Below are 27,957 nucleotides of genomic sequence, written 5' to 3' on the forward strand. Positions count from 1 at the left end.
GCACTAAGATTTTCTGGCTCGGTTTTCCCTTGGCTCCGTCTCACTTTTATCTTTGTTTGACTGGAGGAAACTGTGGAACATCCAGTCACGGATTTGTTCGATGCTCTTACTCAGTGCTTGTATGTGACTGTTAGTCACCTGGTGATGTTGTTATATAAATCTGTGTGTCATCTGCATAATCATGGTAAGACATTTTCTTGTTCTCTATAATCGGAGCTATTGGGAGCACGTCGATGTTGAACAGAGGCAGCCGAGAACGGAGCGGCATATTAGCAGGCGTAATAACACCGCTGTATAAAACACTGCAGTGTGGCTCTAAGGACATTTTTCATGTATTTGTCAGTGATTATAATTGCATATGTACTTAAAACAGTATTATTATGGTAACATTTTAAATTAAGCTGCATAATTACCCTGAACTAGTTGCTTTTTTGCATGCATGTAATAGCATATTGGCTTGTTATTAGTCATTATAAAGCACTTATTCATGCCTTATTCTGCATGACCGTATTCTACACTTGCTCGGCCATAAACTATTTCCCACAATAACCTCAGAATAACTGCGTATTGATACTAAGGAATCTGTTGTACATGAATTATGATCTTATTAACCCTAACCCACAGAATAAGGCATTAATAAGTGCTTTATAATGACTAATAAAGAGCCAATATCACACTACTATGCATGCTAGTAAGCAGCTAGCTAAAGGTGAACATGTGCACCTACAGTAAATATAAAGTGTGATCAATACCGTGCACTCAATTGTTAATACATGTTTGATTTCAAACTTTGTAAAACTGTAGCCTGTTAAACTCGGCTACATAATGTAAGCAAACATACATTAACTTTCTATATACCAGGAATGGATGCTTCAAAGGAGTTATGAAGGAGTTGTAGCTGTTTATAAAGACAACACTAAAATATCTTTGTATCTGCTTAAAAACTACTTAATGATATGTTATGTATCAGAAACCATGTGTTGATTGTTTATATGCTGCTTAAAATGGTAAATAAAGTTTCATATTCTTTTCTCTTTTATTATCATCATCACTATTGTTCGGGGTATTTAAAGTATGTGCAGTGTGTAAGACCACACAGATTCAGTGCCACATCACTGATCTATTGTCTTTTCTCCCGTGCAGGTCTGACAGTGCAGCGGACAAAATCAGGTAAGTGCCCCTTCTGACTGCTCATCTTTTACTGAGAGAAGTGTGAGCATGCACCGTATGCTGGTGGGCTTATGGCGCTGCGATCCAGTGGGACTGGCCCTACTGTCACCCCATTTGCGCCGGCCCTCCCACCCCGCATGTGACACAGATTCACGCCTTTGTCCACCAACCAAGGTGTCTGAATGCGCTTTACATTTGGAGAGGCCGGCAGTGAATACAGTTGCAAGCCATGGAATGCCTTTGTTTGCTTTTATTGGACAAACAACATCAGACACAAACAGGGCTTTGTGAGTTGGACGCTGCTGTGGAGTTTTTAGTCTTTTAGCTCACCAGCCGGTGGCAGGTCAGGGCCGTGGACACACATACACACACACACACACACTGTGGGCACAGACACTTTATTCTTCTGGGTGTGAAGGCTTTGCTGTCAAAGAGACACTGTGCCAGTCCTGCAGCGAAGGGGTGCAAGGCACAAGCTGAAAAGGTGAGTGATAGGTAATGATGGTTTTAGTCTGTGGTGCAACACATGAGAAATCTCTGAACACAGGTGCACTATACTGTAGAATTAAGAATAGGAATAAATAACAGCTAACTTTAACCTCAATTTGCATCGTTTCCTTTATGATATCTACATTTAGTCTGTGTGGGTTTGCATGTTTTTGCTGTATGTGTGCATGAGTGGCGTAGTAGAATTTTCCCAGATGATGTCTGGTAGTAACACTGACTACATATTGTGCATTATTTAAGATTAATTTTGGCTTTGGATAGATAGATAATATTTATCCAATGTAATATTTGCAGTTTTCTATGAATGCCCTTTGCTTTTTAGAGGGTGTGTGCTTGTAAGTGTGTGTGTGTGTGCATGGGTATGTGTACGTGTTGTTGCGTGCAGTGATCAGTCAGGAGATGTGGTGTTTGACTGGTGCCTTTTCAGAGCTGAGTGGACACTGTTGTTCTGGTGTATTTGTGTGCATGCACCCTGGTATGTGCGTGTGTGTATGGTTTGGTATGCTTTGAGTGGTCAGTCATGCGAGTTGTGCGACTAGCAGGCCAGGTTTAAACCACTAGTTGTCTCTCTGGTCCAACACACAATCAAAAGATGGTTTATTGAATGCAGTTTGTTTAGTCTCTCTGCAGCACTCATGGACATTCACTGTTTAAAATCCAGTTGTTTCAATCTTTTGCTAAAGTGCTTCTGAATGAAGAGGCCAGATTGACTGAAAGTCACATCAAATATGTGACTTTTACAGTGTTCAGTTTGAAAAAGACTTTCATAGCAGTGAGTCAATTTTCTAATGTCAGCCAGTAGACGCAGTCATGTTTCTTTTGGATTTGGGGTATTGAGGGTATTGTCAGCACTTTGTCGTCATTTGCTACTTCAGTTGGATGTTTGAGCTTCACTGTGCAGAATGATGTGTGTGTGTGTGTGTGTGTGTGTGTGTGTGTGTGTGTGTGTGTGTGTGTGTGTGTGTGTGTGTGTGTGTGTGTGTGTTTGACACCAGATGGCTGTTTCACACTCATCAGCTAAAGGGTGAAAGTTTCTCGCCTTCATCCACGTTTAAAACTTGCACCTTACAAGCATGATTCAGTGACATCACAACTCGTGTGCAAGCACACCGTGGTTCAGTATGTAAGTAAACACAAATGTGATGTGGAACTTTAAAGTCTCTAGTTTACATATACTGAGAATGTGCACTGAGACAACTTAAGCAGTTTCGAAATGAGGATTTTTGGCTTGCTAACTAACACGTCAGAAAACGTATGGCTAAATTCTAGTTTTATGCTGCTCTGGCACCGAAAGTGACTGCAGAGTGAATTTTCCAACACTGCACCCCATCTGCCTTACTTTAAAATAAGGCTTCATTTGGAAAGTGTAGTGAGAGAAAATCAGAGAAAATCAATGATTCAGGGTTAATATCTCCTCACAAGAGAACCTGATTCAAAGGGTTAGCTGACACAGTATCAATCACCTGTAAAGTAAAAATTGCAAATTAAACTGTTGGCGATTTATACTCAGCTGAGGCTCCTTTTCCAACAGTGAGCAAAGCTCTTTTGATTGAAATCAGCAGCATAAATGCATGACTGTGGAACTGAAGTCAGCCTCCTACAGTGACACAATAATGATCATCCATATCTCCTGTATTTTAGAAAAGTTTGTCATATGGTGGCTGTGCAGATCCATCTCTGACAGTCTGTGACACCATCAGAACAAAACCATCTGTAACTGTAGTGCAGAGTTCAGAAAATGATAATGACCTTTAAAGATCTGTGTATTATCCCCTATGACCTCTGTCTCGTGTTACCAAATCAATAATACACGAATACACTGTGTCTCCTGGATCCACGTAGTGTTTGATTATTCCTGTCTTGCCTGGACTCCAGTACTCTGATACAGGGTTTGGTTTCTGTATCCCTTGTAGCCCGACTGCAGGTCCTAAGTGCACACGAGTCGCACAAACTTCACTAGATCGATAGTTTGGATAAGACCAACTGTAAATAATTCATGCAAAATGCCTTCTGCTGGATTAAGTGGGCAGGATGCAAGTGCATCGGAAAACTCTGTAGTTTGCAGTTTTGAAAGAGGAGTCAGTTGTTGACAGTAAACGTGTTTCCATCAACATATTTAAATGTGCATTTTGAAGTATCTCATTGGATAAGGTTGATGATTTTTGCCTGTGGTTACACTCAACAGGAGATGAAAACACCCTTTCTTTTGTTTCCGGTTCCTGATCTCCACTTCTTTTAAAGCCATGTGTGACGTAGCCCATACCACCAACATCTGGCAACAAAACTCTTTGTGTGGCCCAGTTTATTCACTCCAAACCAGCTCATACATTTTCTTGTTTCTCTCTCTCTCTTTTTATGACATTTCGAAAGTTTGCTTCACACTCAGCTTGACAGTTAGACGGAAACACGGCTTGTGTGTCTACAAGCAGAAAGCAGCTCTGATGTATTCTGCGGCTGATAATGACTATGATTATCCCGGAGTCCTGCAGCTCAGATTCTCTTAAGCAGAGCTGTATTGTACTCTGCCTTCTCTGTCTCCGTTCTAATGTCCGCATTGCTCTTCCGCCGTCTCAAATGCTGGATTATCGATCACCGTCTGAGGTTTTGAGACATTAGCTTCCAGTGATGGAGGTCAGCATAATCTGATCTCACTCTTTACTTTGTGCGGCAGCCTCAGAAAAGCAAGGATACGGCATCCTGAGAATGTGATACTCGCAAAGAAGGCGAGTGCCCAGTTTCTCATTCCCGATGACTTTCAGACGAGTAAAGGAGATCACCCAAGATTGTGAGAGACTTGAAATTATTATCCAATGATGTCCACATGATGATGAGGCTACAGTTTCCCTTCATTAGCCTTACATGGGCACATGTGCAGCCTCCACACCGGCAACACCACGTGACCAGAGGCATTATGTTCTCTGTATGTACGTACATCCCAGGAACACCTTGAGGGAATTTCTAGAATTTTGGCCCAAACGTTCACTTGATTTCTGTTGGTCTGAGGTCAAGGTCACTGTGACCTCTACTCTTGATTTGACTGGTTGGCAGACAATAACTGTAGTTTTCTGTCTAATCTTGTCTGATTGTTAGTGCTATCTGATCCTTCTCGACAGTCTTCCCTCATGATTCCTGTAGTTACACACGAGTCCAGCTCCAACTGCACTCCAGATCATATCAGTATGTCCACACGGTGGTGATGATGATGATGATGATGATGATGATGATGATGATGATGATGATGATGATGATGATGATGATGATGATAATGACAATCATGTATGTGTGTTTTCTTTGTTCTTTTTAGTGGGGGGTGGGTTTGGGTCATGTGCTTCACCGGGATGGTTATGTCTGCAAGCCGCTATGAATACATGATATAGTTGCTATCCCTTCTCCATACGCGCGTGTGTGTGTGTGTGTGTGTGTGTGTGTGTGTGTGTGTGTGTGTGTGTGTGTGTGTGTGTGTGTGTGTGTGTGTGTGTGTGTGCGTGCGCCGTATCGCTGATTTTGCTCCTCACACAGACACTGTGAAGTCACAAGAGGAGGATAGACAGAGAGGGAGAGCAGGGGAGGGGAGGGGGACGGAGGCTGATAAAGCAGGGAGAGGAGGAAAAGAGGTAGAGGACCACTCTTATCGAGCATAGCCGTTCCCAGGGAGCCTACCAGAGGGACCTTCCCCCACACACACACCATGGCCAGCCAGCCAATCAGAGCGCTCGCATCCTTGACCCGTCCTCCCTCGTACAACTGCTCATCCATGGCTCAGCGAAGCAGATGTGAGGTGATGCAAGCAAAGGAAGAGAACACTGGTTTAGATATATTTATATCAGGATAGTGGCTTCTAGTCAGTCTCTGCAGCCTGCAGCTTGGAAATACAGAAGCGTCGTCTGTATCACTTCTCTCTGCAACTTTCAGTTTCTGAGCCGGTGACGTTATTTTCCCTCTGACTGATTTTGGATGTGCTGTGTAAGAGGGGAGGACAAGAGGGATTTTATGAGGCTTGGCGATGATGACAAAGCACGCTGGACAAGTAACAATCTGACAAGGAGACAGTGATTGAAGAGAGGCCATGAGAGCCAGGAGAGAGGCCAGGATGGTGTCTTCCTGTTCACCATGCACAAACATAAGGTCAGGTCTGATTTCTGTTACCTTTCTGTTAGCTCTGGTACTTTCTCATTGTGCAGTCTGCAGTTCGGTCACCTGACATGCATAGCAGATTAAGATGGAAGTGAATGTATGCCATGAATAGCCTTTTATGTTTGAGAAGAGTGTAGCTTTGGTATGTGAGCATTTGTAAACTTTTCCTCAGGATGCGAGACAAGTTCCAAAGATTCACACATGAGTGTTAAATGTGAACTGACATGTTTCTCCATATCTAACACTGAATTGCACTGTAGTCTAAAAGAGACCCCACCCTTGTTATTTTCACATATATTGTGATACCCACTACTTCTCCAATCCATTATATACTGTGTAATCCAGAATTGGTCCTCTGGCTGTCTGATAGTCGCCCTTTGATTATCTACTGAACTAAGTGCTAATGTAGTTTCCACTGACTAAATCACACAGCCTAGACGACCCTGGTATTGTTCTGCAGCTGTACCCTTTTCTGTTTGACCTTTGCTGAGAAAAATGCATCTGCTTTCTCTCTGTCCACAGCAGACTTCCAAATGCCAAATGGCTTGCTCGTGAAATGTAGCATTGAAAGGTTTAAACGTGCCTTTTACAGCGTAGGAATAATGTAAAGTGACATGTTTAGCTCATTTGTACATTGAGTGCATCACAGAGAGCTGTCAGTGAATAAAGCTGTAACTCTGTGACTGCGTTAACTATTCCATGTGTTTATTCCCGTGGGTGGGGCAGGCCTTATATTAGTGTTTTCAGTGTTAGAATGACTGTTCATCAGCTTTCGCTTTAGTCTGCATTTCATTCAAATAGGAGAAACGTGTCAAAATGATTAACATGCGTTTACCTTAACCTGATGAATGCAGGGTGTGGTGGAGTAAATCACATCTTTGTCAGTATTTCTGCAATATATCTCACACACACATGCACACACACATTTGAGTGGAAGGGATTTTCCAGCTGGCCTCTGGGCGTCCTAAATCCCCACCGTGATCTCTGCTCCCCAGGTCCATTAAGGGCAATTTGGGTAGATTTACTGTGGCTGTCGATGGGGATACGGGGCAGTCCTAGCACTGCTTTAGATTACCGCTCTGTGATAAATACTCCTGGCAGGTATTACTGTGTTACCCTCACATAACTCCTCACAAATCATGAGTGATAGCCATTAAAGTGTGAAAGAAGTGCTAGTAGCTAAAGCACACTTTGATTCTTTATTATTATTCATCTATTATGAGACAAAAAAAATGGCTCATTTCATTTGCTTTAGTGGGAAAAAAGGGGATTAAAGCCTCCGATTTCTTTTAGAAAACAGGCTCGCTGCTCCACATCTACAAATAGTCATTTGTATCATTTTTTTCTTTACTATTGCAGTTCTCTAAATCCATCAAATATTGATTATTGATTTTTATTGGAGCATTTCTCTATTTCTCTGCCAGCAAACCTCCGGCTGCACAGTTTATTCAAATTATTAGGAGTGTTGACAGAGTGGAGTTAAACACTGGAGAGCACACAACCCTTTGGCCATAGACAAAAATGCAAAGAAGAGGTGCTCTTTATGACATTAGATGCAAGGATATTAATATTATCATGCTCTTTGAAAAGTGTTGGTATTGAGTATGTTGTCGTTTCTCATGTGCTCATACCTTCCTGTTCTAAAAGTAATTAAAAATGAAAAACAAGTTGGAGCAAAGCTATGATACCAAGCAGTGAATTAGCTGCTACTAATTGCATCAACTATATTATACTTACTGCCTACTTAATATCTGCAGAATGCTAAAACTTATAAGCATTATTGTTTTTTTGTTTTTTTTCCCAAATAGCCCACCTCTTCTTCAAATTGTTGTTTTCAGATCAGGATTTTTTTTTTTCTTTTTTTTTAAACCCCTGCACCCATCACAGTTAACAGCACCCCACCAGCATGCTCAAGCTAAAAATCCCTCAAATGCATCTTGTTTAAGAATACTGTGACCAGTCTTTGCATGACTCGCACCAGGTGTGCTCTGCTCTCCTGCTCTCAGCTTTCATGCAAAACATCAGTGAGGTCGGCCGCACAAAAGCCGAATCGGGTCAGACAATGAACTTTAATCCTCCGCTGTCCATTTAACCACTGAGTTCAAATTAAAACACACACTCTGTGGATTTTCATTTTATGGCCCTAAAATGTGAGCTTCATGAGTAAAACAAACGAAAATATGCAAATTCACCAATGCATGTTTAAATGTTGTGCACTTTGACATGCTTAAAAATGTAATATCAGCTGCAGTTATTGTAAATTTAGGCCAGTGTTTAGATGATTAAACATTATTAAGAAGGGACCAAGTTGGTACAGCACCCACTGAATTTCTGAAATAAACCTCAAAGCAGGACATATGGCTCCTTATCTGTAGACTCCAATTTTTGGATGGATTGATTGGAAGAATTTCAAAAGGGTGCATTCTCGCTCATTCACAATAAAATCAAGCTTCCGCAAACGAAACAAACAAAGCTATTTTTAAGATTTCCACCAATCTATGCCTGAGTTGTTATCATATCACGGCCTGTATTTGGGGCCAGCTGTTGACACGTCTCACTGAAGGTGATTCATTAAGCACTCCTGTCTGTAGAAAATGTGTCTGTCACTGGCACACCCACTTACGGCTTTGGTGAAAGGTCTTGTTTTCATGCTGTGTGGACGTCTGCCTCGCTGCAGAGTTACACAAGGAGATATGCCATGCACATATGCCGTTTAATGGTATGAACTAAACTAAATTTAGACCTGCCTTTGTCCAGAGCCCACTTAATGTACTGTCCTATTAATGGAATATTGGTTGCAGAGGGGGTTTCAGTTCTGCAAGATAATGAAACCAGGGCTCGTTCAATCCATTGCACTGCTCAAAGTAGTAAATTGGGGCACTTACAGTATGTAGGCAAGGATGAGGAGACAGATACTGTGGAGCAGACTAGAGCCAGCCATAATGTACATCCAGGTTTTTCACATCCCCTTACAGCCCCCTCTGTATCTACTGTATCTGAGTGGGCCATGTGTCTGTCAGCAGGCCTTCACCGGTGACTAATCACAGGGCCTCTGGTGACTCACAGTATAAGTCGCATATGTTCATCAGCAAATCAATCCCACTGATCCCGCTGTATACCTGTATCTCCGCCCCAGCAGGGCAACATTTAATGCACCTTTTTCTGCAAATAAGCAGTCTTATCCAGACGCGTATCCACGGGGAGAAAACTAAAATATGTTGTAGGTGGAGATCCATCTGTCGTGCAAAAATTTATAATACAGTTGTACTATGCTGAACGCTGCAGGTCCATCCAGGGGTTTAGCAATGCAGAGCTGTTGGAGATTTACACTAAATTCCAAAGACTTCAACAGTCAAACTGCCTTTCTTAAACATATTTCGTCTTTAATGGAAAGTCTGTTTTTCAGGTTTCATAAATCAAGCGATGCAATCTGTCTCCTCTGAATTGCCTTGCTCAGTAGCAGCCATGATTGATTTCCCCTCTAGCTGATCCAAAGGGGCCATGAATTATTCTTACTTAGGGCTTCCTCTCTTTCTCTGTATCCTACGTTTACAAAAGAACAAAGCGCCAAGGGTCACTCTCAGCTCCTCCATAGTCTTGACTGAATATTGAAGCATTGGAAACATTTTGTGTCAATCTGCAACGCACCATCGGCTAAAGTGTTCTTGCTTTTGTGTTTAATCCCAACAGAAAATTCCTCATTTAATCAATTTTATCTCAGTAAGAAAATGTTATGCCTGATTACCTCACTGACAGACATGAGATCTGGAGAAGGTGCCGCACAGCCGAAAGAAACTTCTCAGTAGGTGCTGGGAAGCTCAGTCAGGGGTAAAGGAGTGGGAATAAATTGCTCTGACTGGAGAGGCAAATGTATTATCAGGTGCCACGGCAAAAATGAATTGATTGAATAGATGGAGGAGTGGTTGAGGGCCTCTGATCACAGTGATTCATGGTACATGTGGGCGCTTTGTATTGAGTCACTGGCGGCAGCAGTGACTGGAGTGAAAGGACGGCACTCTGCAAATCCAATTACCCATTGCTTCACACACACACACACACACACACATACACACACACAAATGCACATGTAATTTTGTGTGAAATGCTAGCCTCAAGCAATTATCCTTTGTTTTAAATCACCCAGATTGAAATAAGAAGTCAGAGCATATTTACGGCCACATCAGGACAAGAGCTCACCAAATGACTGAAAGTGCGGTTCTTGGTCCGCTACTTTCTTACCAGTGAAAAGGTCATCTGAAGCAACTACAGGAAGCATATAAAAGAAGACCCGAGATAACAGATTCTAACAAAAAGTACAACCCATTAGGATTGTTTTGCATCTTGGTTTTTTTAGTCTGAGGGCTCCAGAAATGAGGCATCGATACTTGTGCATTTTAGTAAGCATCATCAGCCATCAGGGTGATCATATCATGAAAAGTAAAGAAGATAACCTACCACAAACTGTCATTCACTCTTCTCTACCTTCACTGATAGGCCAAGCAAAAGAAGTGGAAGAAACTGATATGGAAACCTCAAAGGTAGGCTATAACTCAAGCAAAAGACACTCCACACATGGGCAGTGACATTATATGGCAGCTTAGTGCTTCATGACGTTCAAGAAAAGATGTATAAAAGGTTGTGGCACATTATAGTATTCTTCATCCTCTACATATACCCCCCCGTTTTTTTTTTAATAAACGTATGTGTCATAGTCATCAATGGTGCTAAAGAGCCTGGAAGTGATTCATCGCATCTGAGAATGCCGTACTCACACACACCTGAAGAGGAGGCTGTTCCAGTACGACACACTGTATGAATATAAATCCCACAAGTGCATCAAGTTCCTGTCCACTTCTTCCAGTCCTCAGATTTCACAGTGTGTGAGATCCGGGAATAAAACTGCTGCACCATCATTCACTGAAACGCTGTCAGCATTGTCCTCTGCAGGAGCGTCGCAGGGTTAGAGGTGGGGACACGATCTTCATTTTGGGTCCAGTGTGGCCCATCTGTAGCGTAAAAGATAACTCCTCAAGGCCTTGCTGCGAGGACTGGAGAGGACCTGGTGAAACTCTCGGCTGAGACATGAGGTCAAAACGTTAACAGATGATGGGCACACACTGATCTTACAGCATCAGATTACTCGTCGAGATGAGTTTTCTCAGCCAATGAAAACAGTTGTATGAAGTCTTCTGTGCCTCCAGAGCAACTTTGTCATTTCTGAGAAAATAAACACCAAGATGTTGCAATGATCATCCCAGAGACAACATAATTATCAGTTTTGGAGTTTGAAAGACATGGACACTCTTGACATATACTCGGGATTAAAGTCAGGATATCTCTGCTTCTGCTGCATTGATTTTGATCATTTATGTTTCAGTCCTTCTCTAGTGAGTCCTCCAACTTCCACCTGGAAGTACAATATTAAATCACAGAGTACCCCTTTAAGCACTGAAGATGTTTTTAAGATATCTTTTTTTGCTTAAAGATGCATTTTGTGAAATGGAATTCACTATCAAATATATTAATAGAAAGCCCCCTCACATGTTTGATTTCAGTGTTTTGTATGTTACACCCTAATGTTAAATACAGATGAGAGACATATTACATTTCATTGACAGTACTTCAGCATTCTAGACACCACTGTGTCACTTGTGATCATTTGTGTATTGGTGATGTATGAGTAGAAAACAAATTTGAGAAATAAATCATGGGGAGGGGTGATGTTACATACACATGCAGCTTGTTGGCTGGGGAAGGTGATTAAGGAAGCATGCAATTTAACTTGGATTATTCACATGAAGTTTATTATAGCTGGACGGTAAGAGGCCAGTGTTTAAAGTGATTTCAGTGTTAAAGGCTGGGATTAAATTAGCAGCGTCAGTGTCATTAACTTGAATAGTATCTGCTGGGCGACATAAGGAATCATGTAAGACAGCTGAGGTCTGTTGTCGTCACATTGGAGAACAGTCTTCCTGGTTTCAGGTTTTCATCCTCTGCATAGGCTTGATGTCGACAAACCAGTGGGTTTTCGTCATGATTCATGAAATTAGCTTTGCAGATTTCATCAGCGCAAAGTTGAGGTGTTTGAAAGTCTTGAGGCCTTGCCGAGTGATTGTGGCTTCGTCGCCGTGAGTGACGTGCATCATTGTGGAGCTCAAAATAGCTCAAGTGCCGTCCTTGAAGGCCTTGTGGGTGATAATGGCATAGCAACCAGTGGAAAGCAAATGTAAAGTGTGTTTGTGTGTGTTCTTGTTGGGGTTTAGCAGTGTGTTTTCCCTGTTTACATCTGTATATCTGACTGAAAAGAGCAAGGTCCGCATGTGGCCCTGAAGCCACAGGCTGGCTGGGACGGCTCCCAGCTTCGATAATGGCAGGGTCGTCTCTCCGGCAACAGCCCTGACTGACGAGATGGAAGGATTGTCTGGGAGGGTCAGTCAATATCCCTCCACCCAATCCCTTATCCCATCACCGCTCCAGTCCTTTCATGTAAAAATAGCTTTCCTCACTCTACCTTCAAGCCTTTGCTTCAGAGCAAGTGAGTGTCAGTGCCACTTAAATACCAAGACAAACTGTCCATGGACTTAATTTAGGCGCGTCTTCCATGCTGCAGCTGTGCTTTTAATCAACTTTCCCGTTTAAATAAAGGTTAGACAAAAGGTTCCTCTGAGGCCAGAGCATGAGAGCACAGACGGGTTATTCTTCCACTCTCTGAGGTTTGTGTTTGAGTGTTACCAACAGTGAACAAGCCCTCAGCGATGGCACATGTGACCACACTGACTTCCACACCACAGTATCTCACGCTCGCTGACGATGTAGGCATGTGGAGCGATTTCATAATTGTGTGACGACTGAGCTGGCGTTGTGTAGTTATGTAATTGGGAACAATGTGGAAAAAGGTGTCGATGATATTGGAAAGGTTTTTGGCATTGAAACCAAATGATCAAAGGATGAGAAAAAAATGCAAACTGCAGCCTCCAGCTCGGTGTTCAGAGGGCTGATGCCGGTTTTTGCCACTCAGCTATAAATCTGTTTTAAAATTTTTTATTCCATCATGTGGTTTAACAGCTTCCTTCAGCCGACTTTCACATTTCTGTCCCTAGACAGCAGTGTCAGCAGTGCAGTGATCCAGCCGCAGCTAAACCGTATACCATACATATCTGGATGTGGACTAGATCTGGAGCGATCAGCTGAACCTGATCTCTCTGTGTCGTGACATCATTTTCCTGAGCACAGCGGCTGTGTATTGGAGGAGCTCAGGGTCATGGATGTGATGAGTCATTGATGTACTGCATAATAGCGCCAGCTCCAGTGTGGGCTGGAGATGCACACACAGACCTCTCGTGCCTTTTCGCAGGTAGCCCATAGAGATATGCTGCTCTGATGATCCGTTTGTTAATACTGATAATCACTTTTCATGAATCTGAATGTGTCTTTCACTCACTGATAACACAAACACAGTAAATGGCATCATAAACATGGTGAGTGTAAAATCATATATTTCTATGGTTCTGTAACGCCGCTGAAGCAGTAATTATTCATGGAGTCCAGAAAACACTTCTCCCTTTAAATATCCCTTTTATAATACACTCCATTAACAGTCTGTTGTTAACTTAAAGCCACACACTCCATTTGTTAGCATAAGCTTGTCGACTAAAATGCTGATTTTGTGCGGTGATGCAGTGGCCATGTGTGGATGATTAACATGGCATGCACAGGCTAGTTATGACGAATGTTAGCTACAGTCAGCTGGGAGTCGATGCAGTACAAAGTAATAAGTTGTAATTCCACTATTTTTACATAATTGATTACTTTTACAAATGGCGGAGGACAGCAGACAAACAGTCTATCTGTCATCGTACCCAGTAATAATGGGGTGAATGGCAGATCAAATTTGCCGATTTTCATATTTGACACTAAAATGCTGAAGCTGTGGTGTATTAGCAAGACAAGTGAAGCAGACATTTAAAAGTAAAGTGACTTTCCAAAGTAACTAATCATTTTATGCGGCCATTGGTAAAGTAGTTCATTGACATTTGAGAGAAGTAATTGTAACTAATTTAATAATAGGTAACAGCTAACTGATAACAGGTAGTGCGCGTGCCTCACAGCAAGAAGGTCGCCGGTTCGATTCCCGGGTCGGGCCTTTCTGTGTGAAGTTTGCATGTTCTTCCCGTGCATGCGTGGGTTTTCTCCGGGCACTCCGGCCTCCTCCCACAGACCAAAAACATGCTCATTAGGTTAATGGGTGACTCTAAATTGCCCCTAGGTGTGAGTGTGAGTGTGAATGGTTGTGTGTATGTGCCCTGCGATCGGCTGGCGACCGGCCCAGGGTGTACCCCACCTCCCGCCCGCTGACGACCGAGATAGGCTCCGGCCCCCCCGCGACCCCGAAAGGGATAAAATGGATGGATGGATGGATGGATGGATGGATGGATGGATGGATGGATGGATGGATGGATGGATGGATGGATGGATGGATGGATGTTCAACACTGCTTTTCAGTTGAGCTAGTTTAAAGGACCAGCGTGTAGGATTTGGTGACACTGGATTGCAACCAAGTGAATACTTGTCGCCTCAGCCCAATTTGTCTGGACCTGCTCCCACTGTAGCTATAACGAGCTCATTCTAAGGTGAAGAAAACACATTGACTCTCATTTTCAGGTGATTACACACTCATAAAAACAGAATTATTAATATTATTTTGCATTTCTGTCATATTCTGCCCTCTAAATCTTCCACACTGGTCCTTTAAATAGCAAAATGAAATAGTTGAAAAGTAAAACCAGCTAGTAAAAGATAGAGTTAAATACATTCTATGTAATGAATCATTTTTGATTTTTGAACTAATAGTATTATATATGGATCTATTCAGTTATTTTTTGACTACATTGTCTCAGTGTTGGGCCTTCAGTGTTTGTCAGCTGTACTTGGAAAGCAGCTGCTTATGTTACTACATATGTATTTGCTCAAAGGTAGGAATGCACCAGTCTGACTTGTTCTCTCTTGATACTGATTGCAGCACCTAAACTGGGGGTATACAGATGCAGGGGCGTTCTAATCAATGAACGTCACTACATTTGAGTGAGTGGGATCATTCTTCTAATCGTAAGGTGACATAAACAGGTTGATATTTATGTTGTGGCATAGTGCTGTTTCAGGATAAGTCTCATCAATGAATCAATTGGCGTCATGGTGCTGTGTTCTGTTGCAGCTGAATGAAGGTGGAATCATTGAATTTTAGAATGTCAGAGACTAAGGAGGAGTTTTAAGACATATCAGTGGACTGGACCGACCCAACCCGCCTATTAGGGAAAGTATTGGTGCAGATATCGACATATGAGTGCATCCCTATACATAACCTCGAGAGTATTATGAACACAGCGGAGGACAGAGAGTTTTTAAATAATCTTTAAGTCTTAATAAGACTAATATTAACAATTACCAGATATTTGAATTCAGTGGAGGTCTATTCTCTCTCAAGCCTAAACCTATTGTTGAGGTTAATATGGATAATCCCAGGCTCTATTTTCCGCCACCTTTCCGTGCTCCTCCCTCTCGCTGTGCTTTGTTTAGTAATTATGAGTATGTGTGTGCGTTGGAGCTTTGTTGAGAAAGAAACCTCGGCCTATTTTCATCCTGCTTGCTACAGCAGAAACAGGAAGTGGAGGGCTTTTTTAAATGAGCGCTTTAATGTCAGCACGTGCGGTACTTTGTTCTTTTATTCATGGCACACGTGACAGCCGCGCAGAAGGCCATCTGTATTTCACTTTATCACTTTTTCGGGTTGACCTAATATTGAACATGATGGCTATCCCCTCACAGTGTTGCTCATTTGTGCTGTTGAACTTGGTTCAACAACGTTGTCATTCATCATCACTGTCATCATGGCGCCCCTCCCTGGGCTGCTTTTATGTTTTAGTCAGTGTTGGCTGTCTGCACCGTGTCTGTTCTGTCCTCAGTGGGACGTCTGCTGCTGCTGTGTTTTCTGCATAATATTAAATTTACTCTGGCCTCCTAATGTGCCAGTTTCTGTTGTGCATTGATGTCCACGTTTGTACCTGTTTAGCCTTGTTCTTACAGCTTCCATGTTTATCTTGCTGATCTGTTGCCTGTTACTCTGTTGCTCAATCATTCCAGTCTGTTCGACGCCTCCATCTGCCTTAAATCAAGACATGAAAAAACATGCAGAACCTGGTAATCGCAGCTCTTACTCCACCTTTTTGACTAAATGAAAGTTAGATTTAAGTAAATTAATCTCATTTTATGTATTTTTTGCTCCTGTTTTGCATCATACTTTGTGCTACAATCATTTTTTTTTTTTTAATCAATAAACAGTGTATCTTCACACACATACATACTGTATATGCCCGTCTTTTCAGGCTGAGATTGTGCTCTTTGTCTCCCCTCTGTGGCCTTGAGAGTTTTGTACTATCTAACATGGTCAGCAATAACCAAACAACCAACCCATTTCCCTCTCTGATCAGATGGTAGAGATCAATCTATGGGGATTTATTCAGCATGAATAGACAAACAGTGCCAGTTTAATCCTCACTGTGTTACAGAGTAAGGAACGCCCATCAGGCAGAATGGGAGAGTCAAACTCGCCACGGCGTCCAATCCCACAAAGCAGCGTAGAGGGATTAATCCAGATTATCCGCCAATGCTATTCTTAGAAATAAATGAAAAATCTCTGGGCCAGATTAGGGTTTAAGGATGCCAAAAAAGAAGCTGATGCAGAAATCACATGACTGCTGTTTTTCAGACTATTACTAATGAATGCTATCTGTCAGGGCATGACTCAATCCATGAAAGTTGAGCTTGGGCCTTTATTCTTTTATCTTTTCTCTAAGCAAACTTTAAAGCAATGCAGCCCAGAGAATCACCTATTTCTTTTATGCTCCTTGCTTTAAACGACACATTTAACACAGCACGTATGAAGAAAATCAGAGTGTAAATTTATTTACTTTAGCATGACAGTAAATTAATTTCTTCCTTGTTTTTTCGCCAGAAGCCAGAGGGAACACCTTTTTGTATAAGTATTTCACTGTTGCAGATGTTGGTGTAGTCAGCAGGGGGCGTCAGTGAGAGGAGCTTCTCTGAGTCAGCGGTTGACTCTGGAGCTCTGGAGCTGTCCGTTCAGCACCACACTGCTGCTGCTTCTCCTCGGCAGGCTGGACAGAGCACTCGCAAGAGTCAAGCTACCATTGCTCACATCAGGAAAGATGAGAGAAATCTGACACAAAATAAAGAAAGGAAGGCTGCAAAGGCCTCAAAACGCTCAAATATTACTAAATATTTGTGCTGTTGGATAAAATCCACCTTTGAACAATCAGGCGTGGCATTATTTGCATCATACCCACGTCCTGTTCCTTATGGATTGGATTAATCTGACTAACCAAAATGCAGCACAGAGCAAGACCTGAGGTGAACGACCTCCTGATTGCAGTGTTTGCAAATGTAGAGAACATGTTTTTAAGTTCTCTGCATTTAGGTATGACACATCCAAATCCCAGTAATTCTTTCTGACAGGCACAAAAGGCACAGGTACTGAACCTGTGTTTTTTGGGATGCAGAAGTAATTAAAATGTCACAATGACTCCTCTGGCTCCTTTGATACGGTCTTTTTTATAAAGTAGCGTTAATGGAAATAACAGTACATGCTCTTTTATTGCATCAGTCACTTTAGTAGAGGAAGCTGGGTCAAAATGAGCTTCTTGTCTATGACAGAGTGATGTGGATGTTCCCAGGAGTCATGGCCATCACCAGTCTAATTGTTGCAAGCAATGACTAGGTGGGCACCAGATGGACTCTGTGTGAGATGACTTACTGTCCTTTTGCTTGACTGAAGCTCAGGCCACAGCGCTCCCTGCTTCATCCTGGGAAGGGATTAGAGCACTCTCATATCGTTGCCTCTTTTTCGCACTTTTCCCCCTGCAGTCTCGCCACATTCTCAGGAGCCCATGGGGAGAGGCAAAGCTGGCTAACAATAGAGAGAGACTGTGTCCTCCTGACTACTCTCGCCTGCCTCACGGCACAGAGATGAACGATCGCCTTCTCCCTGAGAGGTTTTCATAATGAAAGTAATCACAATATGGACTGAGGTGCTTTTAAGAATCAGCAGCTGCCAGCTATTGATTGCTAGTTATAGATTGTTTCATGAAGGCCTCCTCAGCTAAAGATACACGTCTAAATATGCAAGAAAAAAATAAAACACACAGTGTTGTACACAGTGAAATGTACAGTAGCTACACACAGTGCTGCACAAACATAGACATTAGATTGTATTTTCCAGGTTACACTTTGGAATAATAGACTAAATTAAGACACAAAGTAATGATTAAGAATATGTTTTCATCTGCCTGGAATAATCCCATGCATCTATGCTACTGAATGAATGCATCAGCAACCGAGGAGAAGCATAATAATACATCAGACCACATAAGTGCACTATATTGTTATAATTTGGTAAAATGTTTTTTAAGTGAGGCACTTTCCTTGGCCTGTTTAAGGCCGTGGGCAAAAGCCTCTGGAAAATTAATGTAACACGGATAAAGTCACAAGATCGTGCCACTGTATGCATCACCAAAGGTAGGGGTCAGCTCAGGGCTGTTTACTGATCTCACATCCAGAACCTGGCGCAGGGCCCACTTTCACGTGTCCTCTCAGGCCAAGAGCCCGAGTGCACTGCATCATCTGCGCGCCATTATCTTTTTTGGTTGCTTGCCTCTCTATCAGGCAGCCCTGCGCTCGCGCTCTCCTGGCACCATCTGCATCTGAAAAAAGTGGAGTGAGTGAATGGAGCTCAGTGACTCAGCAGGATGAGCTCAATAACAATAATAACAACAACTTTATATTGCTCTTTGCTAAGTGCTTTGATCTGTACGGCCATCACAGAACAAATAAAATCAAACAACAAGAGTGTCAATTACAGGAATCAATTAGTGACAGATAAATCAAATCAATCAATTAAATAACATTAATGAAATCTGTACATCATCGGAACATGCAAGTGTGTGTGTGTGTGTGTGTGTGTGTGTGTGTGTGTGTGTGTGTGTGTGTGTGTGTGTGTGTGTGTGTGTGTGTGTGTGTGTGTGTGTGTGTCAGCGTGTGTGTCAGCTCTGATGGTGGAGAGGGGTCTGCATTAGCCGTAGTATTAGCCATCCCTAATGAGGTGTAATTTGTAACTTGCAGTTTTAAGAAGATTAAACAGGAAGAATGTTCTGCACCCTGACCCCGTGCCTGCGGTCAGGTCAGCCATTGTTTTTGATGACAGGCTCTTTTGAAGTGAATGGTCGGTTGCACTCTGACCCCTGTGGTCCGAAGTGACCAAGGGAACAGATTAAACAACCACTTCTTTGGACGTTAGTGGACTACGAAAGTTTAAAGGTTAATCCATTGCAAATACAGCTGAGATGAGATTACAGGTTTTTGATTCAGATTTTTCTGCCCAAGTGTTTAAATAATGTATCTTGAGAAATCACAGTTTAAAGCAAATGACAGAATTCTATAAAAGCCAGCTTCTCTGGCAAATTCCAACTGCAGCTGTGGGGCTTTCTAAACTGTAGCTGGTTAGCCAGCATCTCTAAAGCTAAAACTCTTTGAACTCTGATTGAGTGGTTTGATATAATACAAAAAACTTGTTTGCTGAAGGCAGTGAGTTTGGTAAACACAAGCTATGCTGAAATATGAACTTCCTCAGAGCAAAGAAAAAGCAGGGTTTGGAGGGGTTGCAGCAGTTGCCAGTAGCATTTTGTCTCCCTCAGGGTGGGTGTTCGGTCCTGTGATTTTCAAACAGAACCTGTAACCCCTCTGAATAATGTAGTTACCTTGGACATAACGCTCAGCTGTGGGTAGTAAGCCAGTTAGCTGGGCATGCTAACACCTGTTTTCTATGTTTTGGAAAGGCAGAAGAAAAGACAGCACGCTCCTAACTCTTGAGATATGCAGTATCACTGTAATTAGAGAGCCATGCACACCGTTTTGGCATGTGCAGAAATCCACAGCTTGACAGGCCTGCCATGCCGGTCAATTAGGTGAATGAGGACGATTAACAAAAGTCCCTGGTTAGATTGAAATTCAGTTTATTGCAGTTATAAAGCACTTAGCAGCCAACTAAGCAAGCTGAGTCACCACGATGTCCATCTGATTCATTATGTATGCAGAACACATACGCAGCACGCAGCTCCAAACACAGGGAGTACCCCAGTACACTCAATGCATTAAGAGATTAACTGGGTTAGCTGCTGACGCTGATCAAGGCTGGAGTCCAATACAAGAGGAAAGAATTGCAGCAGGTCCCCCTATTTAATACCCTTCTCATACATAGCATAGAGGTTGGGGGTTGGGGTGGGGGTCATTGCACAGCGGATGTTATGGCCAGAGGCCACAATCCTGCTCTAGTCCTCCACACTGGGCCAGCTAGGCTTATCTTGGAGAGAAATAGAGAAAGAGAGCCATCTAGGGAAGAGGACAGAGAGAACAGGAGGGAGGGGGGAGGGAGGGAGGCATAGGGGAGAGATCCTGCGCCTGCTCACTGTGAGCACAGCAAGTGCAGCTTTCATCCGCAGCGGAGACTGAGGGAGAGACGGAGAGAGTTTGAGCGAGCGAACGGGAGCTTTGAGGGACAGTGTGATAGCTCGGTAGAAAAGACAGAGTTAAAAAGGAGCAGCCATGTCGGCGTTTATCTGCAACCGCTAGCCCTCCTGCTTCTGCTGCATGCAGCAGTTTGCGCGGTGATCATTGCAGCACAGGTCACCTCCTTCTCTTTTGGGAAAACTGAAGAACCCCAGGGAGGTGTGAATTTCTGGCACAATTGTTCAGCACTGCGGCACCTCGATACAAGCGAAAGAATGTAGGAAAGGAAGGAAAGGTGGGCAAAGCTGAAGATCATCCTTCCAGACTTAAGTCCCCAACCATCCATCTGCCTCTGCATCCACTCCTCCCTTCTTCCCTCTGTGCATCTCTCCTGCTCTGTGTATGGGAGGTGAGGCTTTGGCAGGCTGTCAGTCAGCATGCGGCGGTGTGAACGGGCAGCCCAGTGCCCACAACACGCTATGGATGTCAGACACTCCTCGCTGTACTAATGAAAGGCTTCAAGCTCGCCTGGTAAGGCTCAATAGATGGATGTTTTCTCCTGATTGTGTGTCTGATTGTGTAACCTGTTCCCTCTGTATAGCTTTAAGGCTGTCGTGTATGCAAAGCACAACCCAGGCAGGGATTTGGCGTCTGTGACCATTTTCTGGACAGGCTGTGGCTGTATTGACATATACCAATCTAAAGCTACATGCTCTCTTTGCAAGGCTGTATGGACTGTCAAATATCTGTGCTTTTTTAACAAAGAACACATTAGATATGTTTGTGTTTATCTGTCCATCTGCACCTGTGCAGATTCTACATGGTTACGTAAATCTCCAGATAATGTACCACTTTGCAACAACGGCTCCATCAGGACACCGCTAAGCTGTGACCAGAGTGTGTATATCCAGTGTGGGCTAGTGTTTTTTTTTTTTTTCTCACTGTGGCTGTGGCGACCCCGCTCTGCTCCCCTCTGGCGGGCTCAGTGTGAGCGGAGCAGCTGAGGAGAAGCGCTCACGTGGCTGCCTGGAAAAGAGCAGGCACATGCTCGCTCCGTCTCTCCCCGGCTTTCACTCTCGCTGCCTTCCTCGCTTGTTGTCCCGCGCTCCTCGCTGTCTCACATGGACAAACAGATCCACATCCAGGTGGCCCCTCTCTCACTTTCTTTTTTAACCTGTTTTGCTCGCCACAGTGCGTGCACTTTTCCCTCCATCCTCCCTTCTCCTCTGCTCTCCTCCCCTTGTGTTTGTTTATGCTCCTCCTCCTCTTGCCTGGTATTTTTAGAGACGAATTACAGAGCACTGCAGGAGGAAAAAAATGAGAGGGGGAGCAGTTTCGGCAACGTGCGTCCCGCTTGCTTCCTTCTCACTTTCATGAGGGCCTCTTCTTTTCCCTGACGTCTCTGTCTCTCTTTCATTCTCTCTATATTTGTCTGTGCCCTTCTCTCATTTGCATCCCTCTCTTCTCTCCCCTCCTCGTATTTTTTATGCCTCTCAAATCTCAAATCAATCGCTTAATCCTCCAGTCATTTTTTCTTTAGGCTGTGGACTGTAGCTTTGAAAATTTCCTCTCAGGGCTCCTTAAGATTAATCAGAGTGAGTGTATACTGTATGTGTGTGTCAGCCAATGTGTCTTCCTGTTCGTGTGTGTGTGTGTGTGTGTGTGTGTGTGTGTGTGTGTGTGTGTGTGTGTGTGTGTGTGTGTGTGTGTGTGTGTGTGTGACCATACCAGGGCCTCTTTATCATTCTCCAGCACAGACACACTATTAAACCTGAATCTGTCGTCACTTAATCTGTTTGCAGCATCATAGTTTGCTGCCACGCTGTCATGTTATATAACAGTATGTTCGTATGTATGTTTGCACTTACACTCCAAAAGTACAAAATGTTACAATGCTTTGAGCTTTTATTCGAGTAAGTGTTATAAAAGAAAGTCTTAAACATGTAAAATGGTCCTAAAGCTTCAGTTCAGCTGTGTTTCAGTCCACCGTGAAATAAAGATCCAAATCAATCAAGGAGCAAATTATAATGATAAAATATCAATTCCCACTCGCAGAGTCATCACTGGGGTGAGCTAGCTGAAATCTTACATGTCTTTTAGAGCTGTATTCTGTTCTCCCAGGGACAATCTGCTACGTAGGCAAAACAGTGTGACCTAGAGGTCATTCCATCAATCAATACCTCAATCAGCACATTTGTTATCCTGTGTGTTATAAACCACTAGCTGCTGATGGCTATAGCAGCTGATTTATCTGTGCTGGATACAGTGGTTTATCAGCACTAACTGGTTTAGAGCTCTCCATGTACGTGATTGAACTGGACAAAGATTCTTGGAGGCGCTCAGGGTGTTTCTTATCAGTGCAAACAAGATAGCTTTAGATTCTGATTATTGCATAATGCCAAAAAAATGCTTAGGCTTACAAGATTACCACAAATGAATGTGAGGATGATCCAAAATGCACATGTGCTTTGAAATGATTACAAAATATGAGTATAAAAAGTCATGCAAAATAGCAGTTCACATCGTTTACTTAATCAGATCTCTAGACCTTCATGTCTACAACAGCACTCATAAGTTACAATTAAAGCTTTTGACGTCATGACTGAATTGGTCAGTGTTAAGGTTTGTACCAGAGTGGTCAGGCCTTGTTTTAAGTTTTTCTTATTTATTTTATTCATTTTTATTTTTGACATTTATTATTATTATTACCTGTTTTTTGAGGAATATGATCCCAAAAGTATCTTTACATGTACTAAAGTTGCATCAAAAGCCACCAAAGACAGAATAGCTGAGATCATGATTCAACAGTAACAACCAAAAAAAAAACAAAAACATCTCATGTGATGTGCTGTGAGTTGATCAGGGGAAGAAAAGAGTTTTCAGACTGGAAACCAGGCAGCCCTGTTGGGTGTATGTTTGTCACAGTGCGGGCTTTGATTGAGAGCCGGGGGGGGGGTATTTTTGCAGCATTACTTAGTTGTCAGAAGACAAGGAGGCGATAAGAAGAGAGAGAGGCCATGTGTGCGTACATCCATGCGTGTGAGAGGGAGATTGCTCAGGATTTGGCAGTGGCCCCAGTGTGGGGATGTTTGCTCTTGATATGACATTTGGTGTGACTTAAATCTGCACGCACACACACACACACACACTTGCACTCAGACACAGATGTGCACACGCAGCCAACAGCAGCAGCTGTAGCAACAGCAAGGCCCTGACAGCAGGCTAGAGCCGGAGCTTACTCTCCGCACGTGGCACCATGGACAGGCCGGTTGTTGCTGCAGGACAGTTAGACAGACTGTGAGTGCAGACTTGCATGCTCAAATGCGTGTGTGCATCTTTTCCCCAAACTTGTCCGGTCAACTGTTCATCTTCTTTATCTTATTGGTCAGTGCCAAACAGAGCAGGCGACTGCAGTGTTTCATGTAGTGGTCGCAGAGTCTTTTATCCGTGGTTTCTGCCTTTCCATCCCCGTGAGACTGCAGCTCCATCGCAGCCACAAGTGTGCATGTGTCTACACTCTCATATGCATGTACTGTGTGCATCTACAATGAGTCGTACATGCTGTCACACACACAAACAGAACATCAAAGACTCTTGGAAACTCACAGCATCCGCCAGCATATGCACGGATGCCTCAGATCCTCGCATACATACATGCATACTAACCACATCCCCAGGCGTGTACTATCCAGGGCCGAGCCGCTAATGTCTCTCTGGGCTATTTTAGACTGACATGAAAATTGTAGCTCCCAGGCCTCTGCGCCAAGAAGATTCATTTCAATATGTTAAGTATTAGAGAGGGAGAGGGAACAGACCCTCTGCATTAACTGTAGGTGAACTGCTGCTTGGTCAGATGGTCCTCTAGATCTGCTGTAATCACCAGGAATGATTATTAAATGCCTTCCCTCAAGCAAAACTATTTCGACTTGCCCTGAAAACAAAATCGTGAAATGTCCACAGCTAAGAGAGAGAGGACTTGGAGGCTTGGAATCCAACTGCAGCCTCACAGATAAAGCACTGCGCCATCAGACTGGGCCACAATGGACTTGGGAAAGTTCACAGCAGGGGCTCTGCAGTGGAGAGAAACTGCAGAATTGTTTCCCTCCTGGCCACAGCTTATTAACTCTCTCTCTCTGTCTGTCTGTCTCTCTCTCTCTTATCCCCTTTTTTCCTTTTTTTTTTAATACTGCATCCTTCCCACAAGCCATTTGTCATTGCTGATTGCGCTCTATATTGTTCCCTGAAACACTCCCCTGCCTCTTCTAATGATATTATTGATGACCCTTTGGTTTTGCAGTGATCAATAAAGTCACTGAAGAAAACAGATGTTTGCGTTGCACTTAATTATGAAGGAATGTTGTGCCTAAATTGGCATTAAGTGGTAACAAGGAGGACTAGAAAGGCCGGTCGTATTTGCAGTAATCCTACAGTGATTATGAAATGTTATGGATTTGTAAAAGATTATCTTTAGGAGACAGACAACTTTAAAACATCATTCATGCCTTGATGTGGGAGGGGTCCCTGTTTCCCTCTGTCTCTATCTGCCTCATTATTAATGGACTGCAAACTGCGTTCAGGGACGGACAGTCATGTGTACCTCTCCTTGATCGATGTCTGATGAAAGGACATCACATTAGCATTCCATACACTTGTCTCTCAAATGAAGCCTGTCCAAACAATAAGACCGTTTTCCATTAAGCTTTTTAAAAGCACAATCAGAACCTGCTCCCTTCCTCCCTGCCTTGAATCGCTTACGCTACTGTACACCAGCAAAATAATGACTTCCTGCTCACCAGTCTCCTTTTAGTGCTGTAAACTTGTGTTCCTGTGTACATCAGGGTGCCACGTACTAGTTAGCTAATATGTAGCCGTAGCAGCTAAGTGCTGACATCATAACAGTCGGAAAAGGGGGAGTAAGATTTTCCCGTTTAGTGTGTTTCCAAGTTGCCATGTACATGTTTGTATTTTAAAAAAAAACTGCTCATGAGAAGTGAAGTCACATTATACCATCTTGTGAGTAGAGCAACTGTATTAGATAATATCCTTAGTTTGACTCTATCTATTAGTCGACCCAAGTCTTATCTAATGCACACCTGGTAGGTAGATGCATTTTCCAAGACTCCGACCAAACTGTCTCTGGATGCAGTTGGATAGACCTACAGCCAGACAACAGCATGCAGAGATGAGCTGTGATGTTGGAGCATCGATATGCAAACTGTACATTCATGCATTTTGGGGTTTAAATGACTAATAGGTACCAAAATTTTGGGAATTGGTCCAGAAGATCATCTTAGCTGACGGCCGCAAAACATGCCGCAACGGCTGCGACGTAATCCTTGACTGCAAATGTGCCCGTCGCAGTACGTCCACTAAAAGTGCTTGTTTTTTGCTACAAAGAGGCTCAGATAGTTATTCTAAATGTCTGACCACATTATGGAAAGGATCCCTACAGAGCTAGACCTTTTTGTTCAGGAGTAAGATCATTTTCGCTTCATCAGAAACTGTCAACTGCAGCATTAACATCATTCTTTAAGATGCTTCTTGTCAACGCATCGTGGCAGCTTTTCTCGACGTGACAAGTGTTGCAAAATTTGAGGAAAACAAAGTACCCTCGCCCTGAGCTGACATACACACACACTGTCTCTCCGCCTTTCGCCTTCTTTCTGCCCGCCGCTCTCTGTCACCCAGCCTGCTTCCTTCCATCTTGATATCCCCTGCAGATGGCAGTGGCTGTGTCCCGTCCCACCGGGACAATGTGTCCCACAGGAGCTTAATCCGGTCGCCAGTTTCCTGTCCCCTCCTGCCCCCCTCTGACATCTCCGCCGAGTCCTTGAATTACCTCTCCGGGACGAGTTGCGCTCTTGAATTTAAATCAGTGTGTTTAATTATAGCTGCTTTTAAAACGGGTTCTAGCACCCAGAGGTGCAGTAGGTCGCAGCTTCAATGAGAACCCAAAAATTGTTACAGGCCTGTCTATGTTAGGTTGCCACACATTGAGGATAATTGGGCATTTTAATGAAGCCTGGGACTCAATGCTAAAGTTATGCTTGTGGGATTGGATTGAAATAGTTTAAGGAACGGTATACACTGACATGCAGTGGTTTCACTCTGTATTTGCTTGTTTTCATCCTGCACTGGCTGATGTGCCCTGATATTTCAGACTGTCCTCTCGCTATGAGTGAAAGGAAGATATCAGCCGTCAGGGCCCCACTGATATAACTCCTTTCACTCTGAAACAAAAGTGCACTTAAACTCCAGGGCTTTGCAGATCACTAACTCTGTGTGTTAATGCTGTATGCAGCAGCAGCATCACCCCCTCACACGCACAAACACACACCCTCCTCCAGCTCTCTCTTTCTCCCTCCAGTTGGGAACGCTTCAAGTGGCGGTGCACATGAATGGCTTGACTGGCTGCCATGGCAACTGCACGGCCGAGACACAGTCGGGCTGACAGACATTTCCGACCCAGCCAGGCGTCGCCACATTGATGTTGCCATGACAATTCGGTAAACAGCACGCCCTGCTCTCAGAAAGATGGAGATGCTTGTTGGAGTCTTTAACGTTTGGCTTGAATCAACACCAGAATTAATTGGGAAAAAATGAAATTGAAGCTATTCAAGCCTGTCAAGCGTGTCAGTCATTAGTGAATCAGATGAGTGAATCAACAGCTCAGTGCTCATGGCGGTTCAATACCTACTGTAACATGTCTCAGAGTGTGTGGTCAGTTTGACCATCTGTGTGTCTCCTGCAACAACAATGAGAACAGAGGTCCTCTAAGTAGGTCAGTTGTTGGTGTGAGGCTGGGCAGGCTTATCTGGGCACACAGTGGTTCGGCTCAGTGGACCAGCTCCCTTTGTTCCACAGCACGGCTCCGCTCAGCGCTCCCACAGAGGCAGCCAGCAAGGCTGCAGCCCCGGGGTCAGGTCTTTCCAGCAGCACAGCTCAGGGCTTCTTTATGGAGATACAGAGGTGATTACTGCCTGTGCTAATCTTTCTGTGCGTGTGAATAGATTATTTTAAAATGATTTTTCCTGGCATGTTCAGGAGGATAGTCAGTGTTGGTTTAGGGTTGATGAGATGTCACTCAGAAAAGAATGAGCAGTGGGAATGCTGCACACCTTGTTTTTTAATAAAGCAGCTTGTTTGATAGTAGTTGGAAGTAAATTATATTGTGTGTGTCATCTTTTAATAAACCTGTTCCTTGATCGCATTTGGAAATGCCACTTAGTTCATTAACACTGCAGTAAGCGTGTAATCCACCATAACTGTTGGAACCCAGTGTTGGACGCTCAGTTCCAGCCCTGTGGATAAAGCCTTTGAGGGGATGGGTGACATTTTCTTGCAAGAGTTAATTTGCGTTTGTGGATGTTCGAAATTAGGCCCCATCCAACATCCTTATATTCTCTAGATTGTCAACCAAGCTAGTGAAATTATTTACATTTTCTGGCATTAAACCCACATATATAATCACACATTATGTATATAAGAGGATTTAATAACACACGCAGGGACTGATTGTGTGATGTAATGTTCCAAATGGTGTTTTTCAATACACTCAGGCTTTAATGTATG

At 43.3% G+C, this 27,957-nt stretch overlaps 1 protein-coding gene across 17 annotated transcripts in view; it reads left to right on the plus strand.

Moving 5' to 3' along the window:
- gramd1bb (GRAM domain containing 1Bb) overlaps positions 1-27,957 on the plus strand; it is an 81,793-nt gene that overhangs the window by 20,826 nt on the left and 33,010 nt on the right. For 13 of the 17 annotated variants that reach the window (XM_070969783.1, XM_070969784.1, XM_070969765.1 and 10 more), the window contains one exon: positions 1,144-1,170. Coding sequence is in view for 15 of the 17 variants with exons in the window: in XM_070969765.1 (XP_070825866.1) it covers positions 1,144-1,170 (27 nt within the window). In the remaining 2 variants the exon portion in view is untranslated. Of the gene's footprint in view, positions 1-1,143; positions 1,171-5,333; positions 5,803-10,305; positions 10,350-20,359; positions 20,917-27,957 lie in introns of those variants that run through there. The other 4 variants (XM_070969776.1, XM_070969780.1, XM_070969777.1 and 1 more) reach the window with 4 other exon arrangements.

This window comes from Chaetodon trifascialis, chromosome 9 (assembly GCF_039877785.1).
Source record: "Chaetodon trifascialis isolate fChaTrf1 chromosome 9, fChaTrf1.hap1, whole genome shotgun sequence".
In the NCBI taxonomy this organism is placed as follows: domain Eukaryota; kingdom Metazoa; phylum Chordata; class Actinopteri; order Chaetodontiformes; family Chaetodontidae; genus Chaetodon; species Chaetodon trifascialis.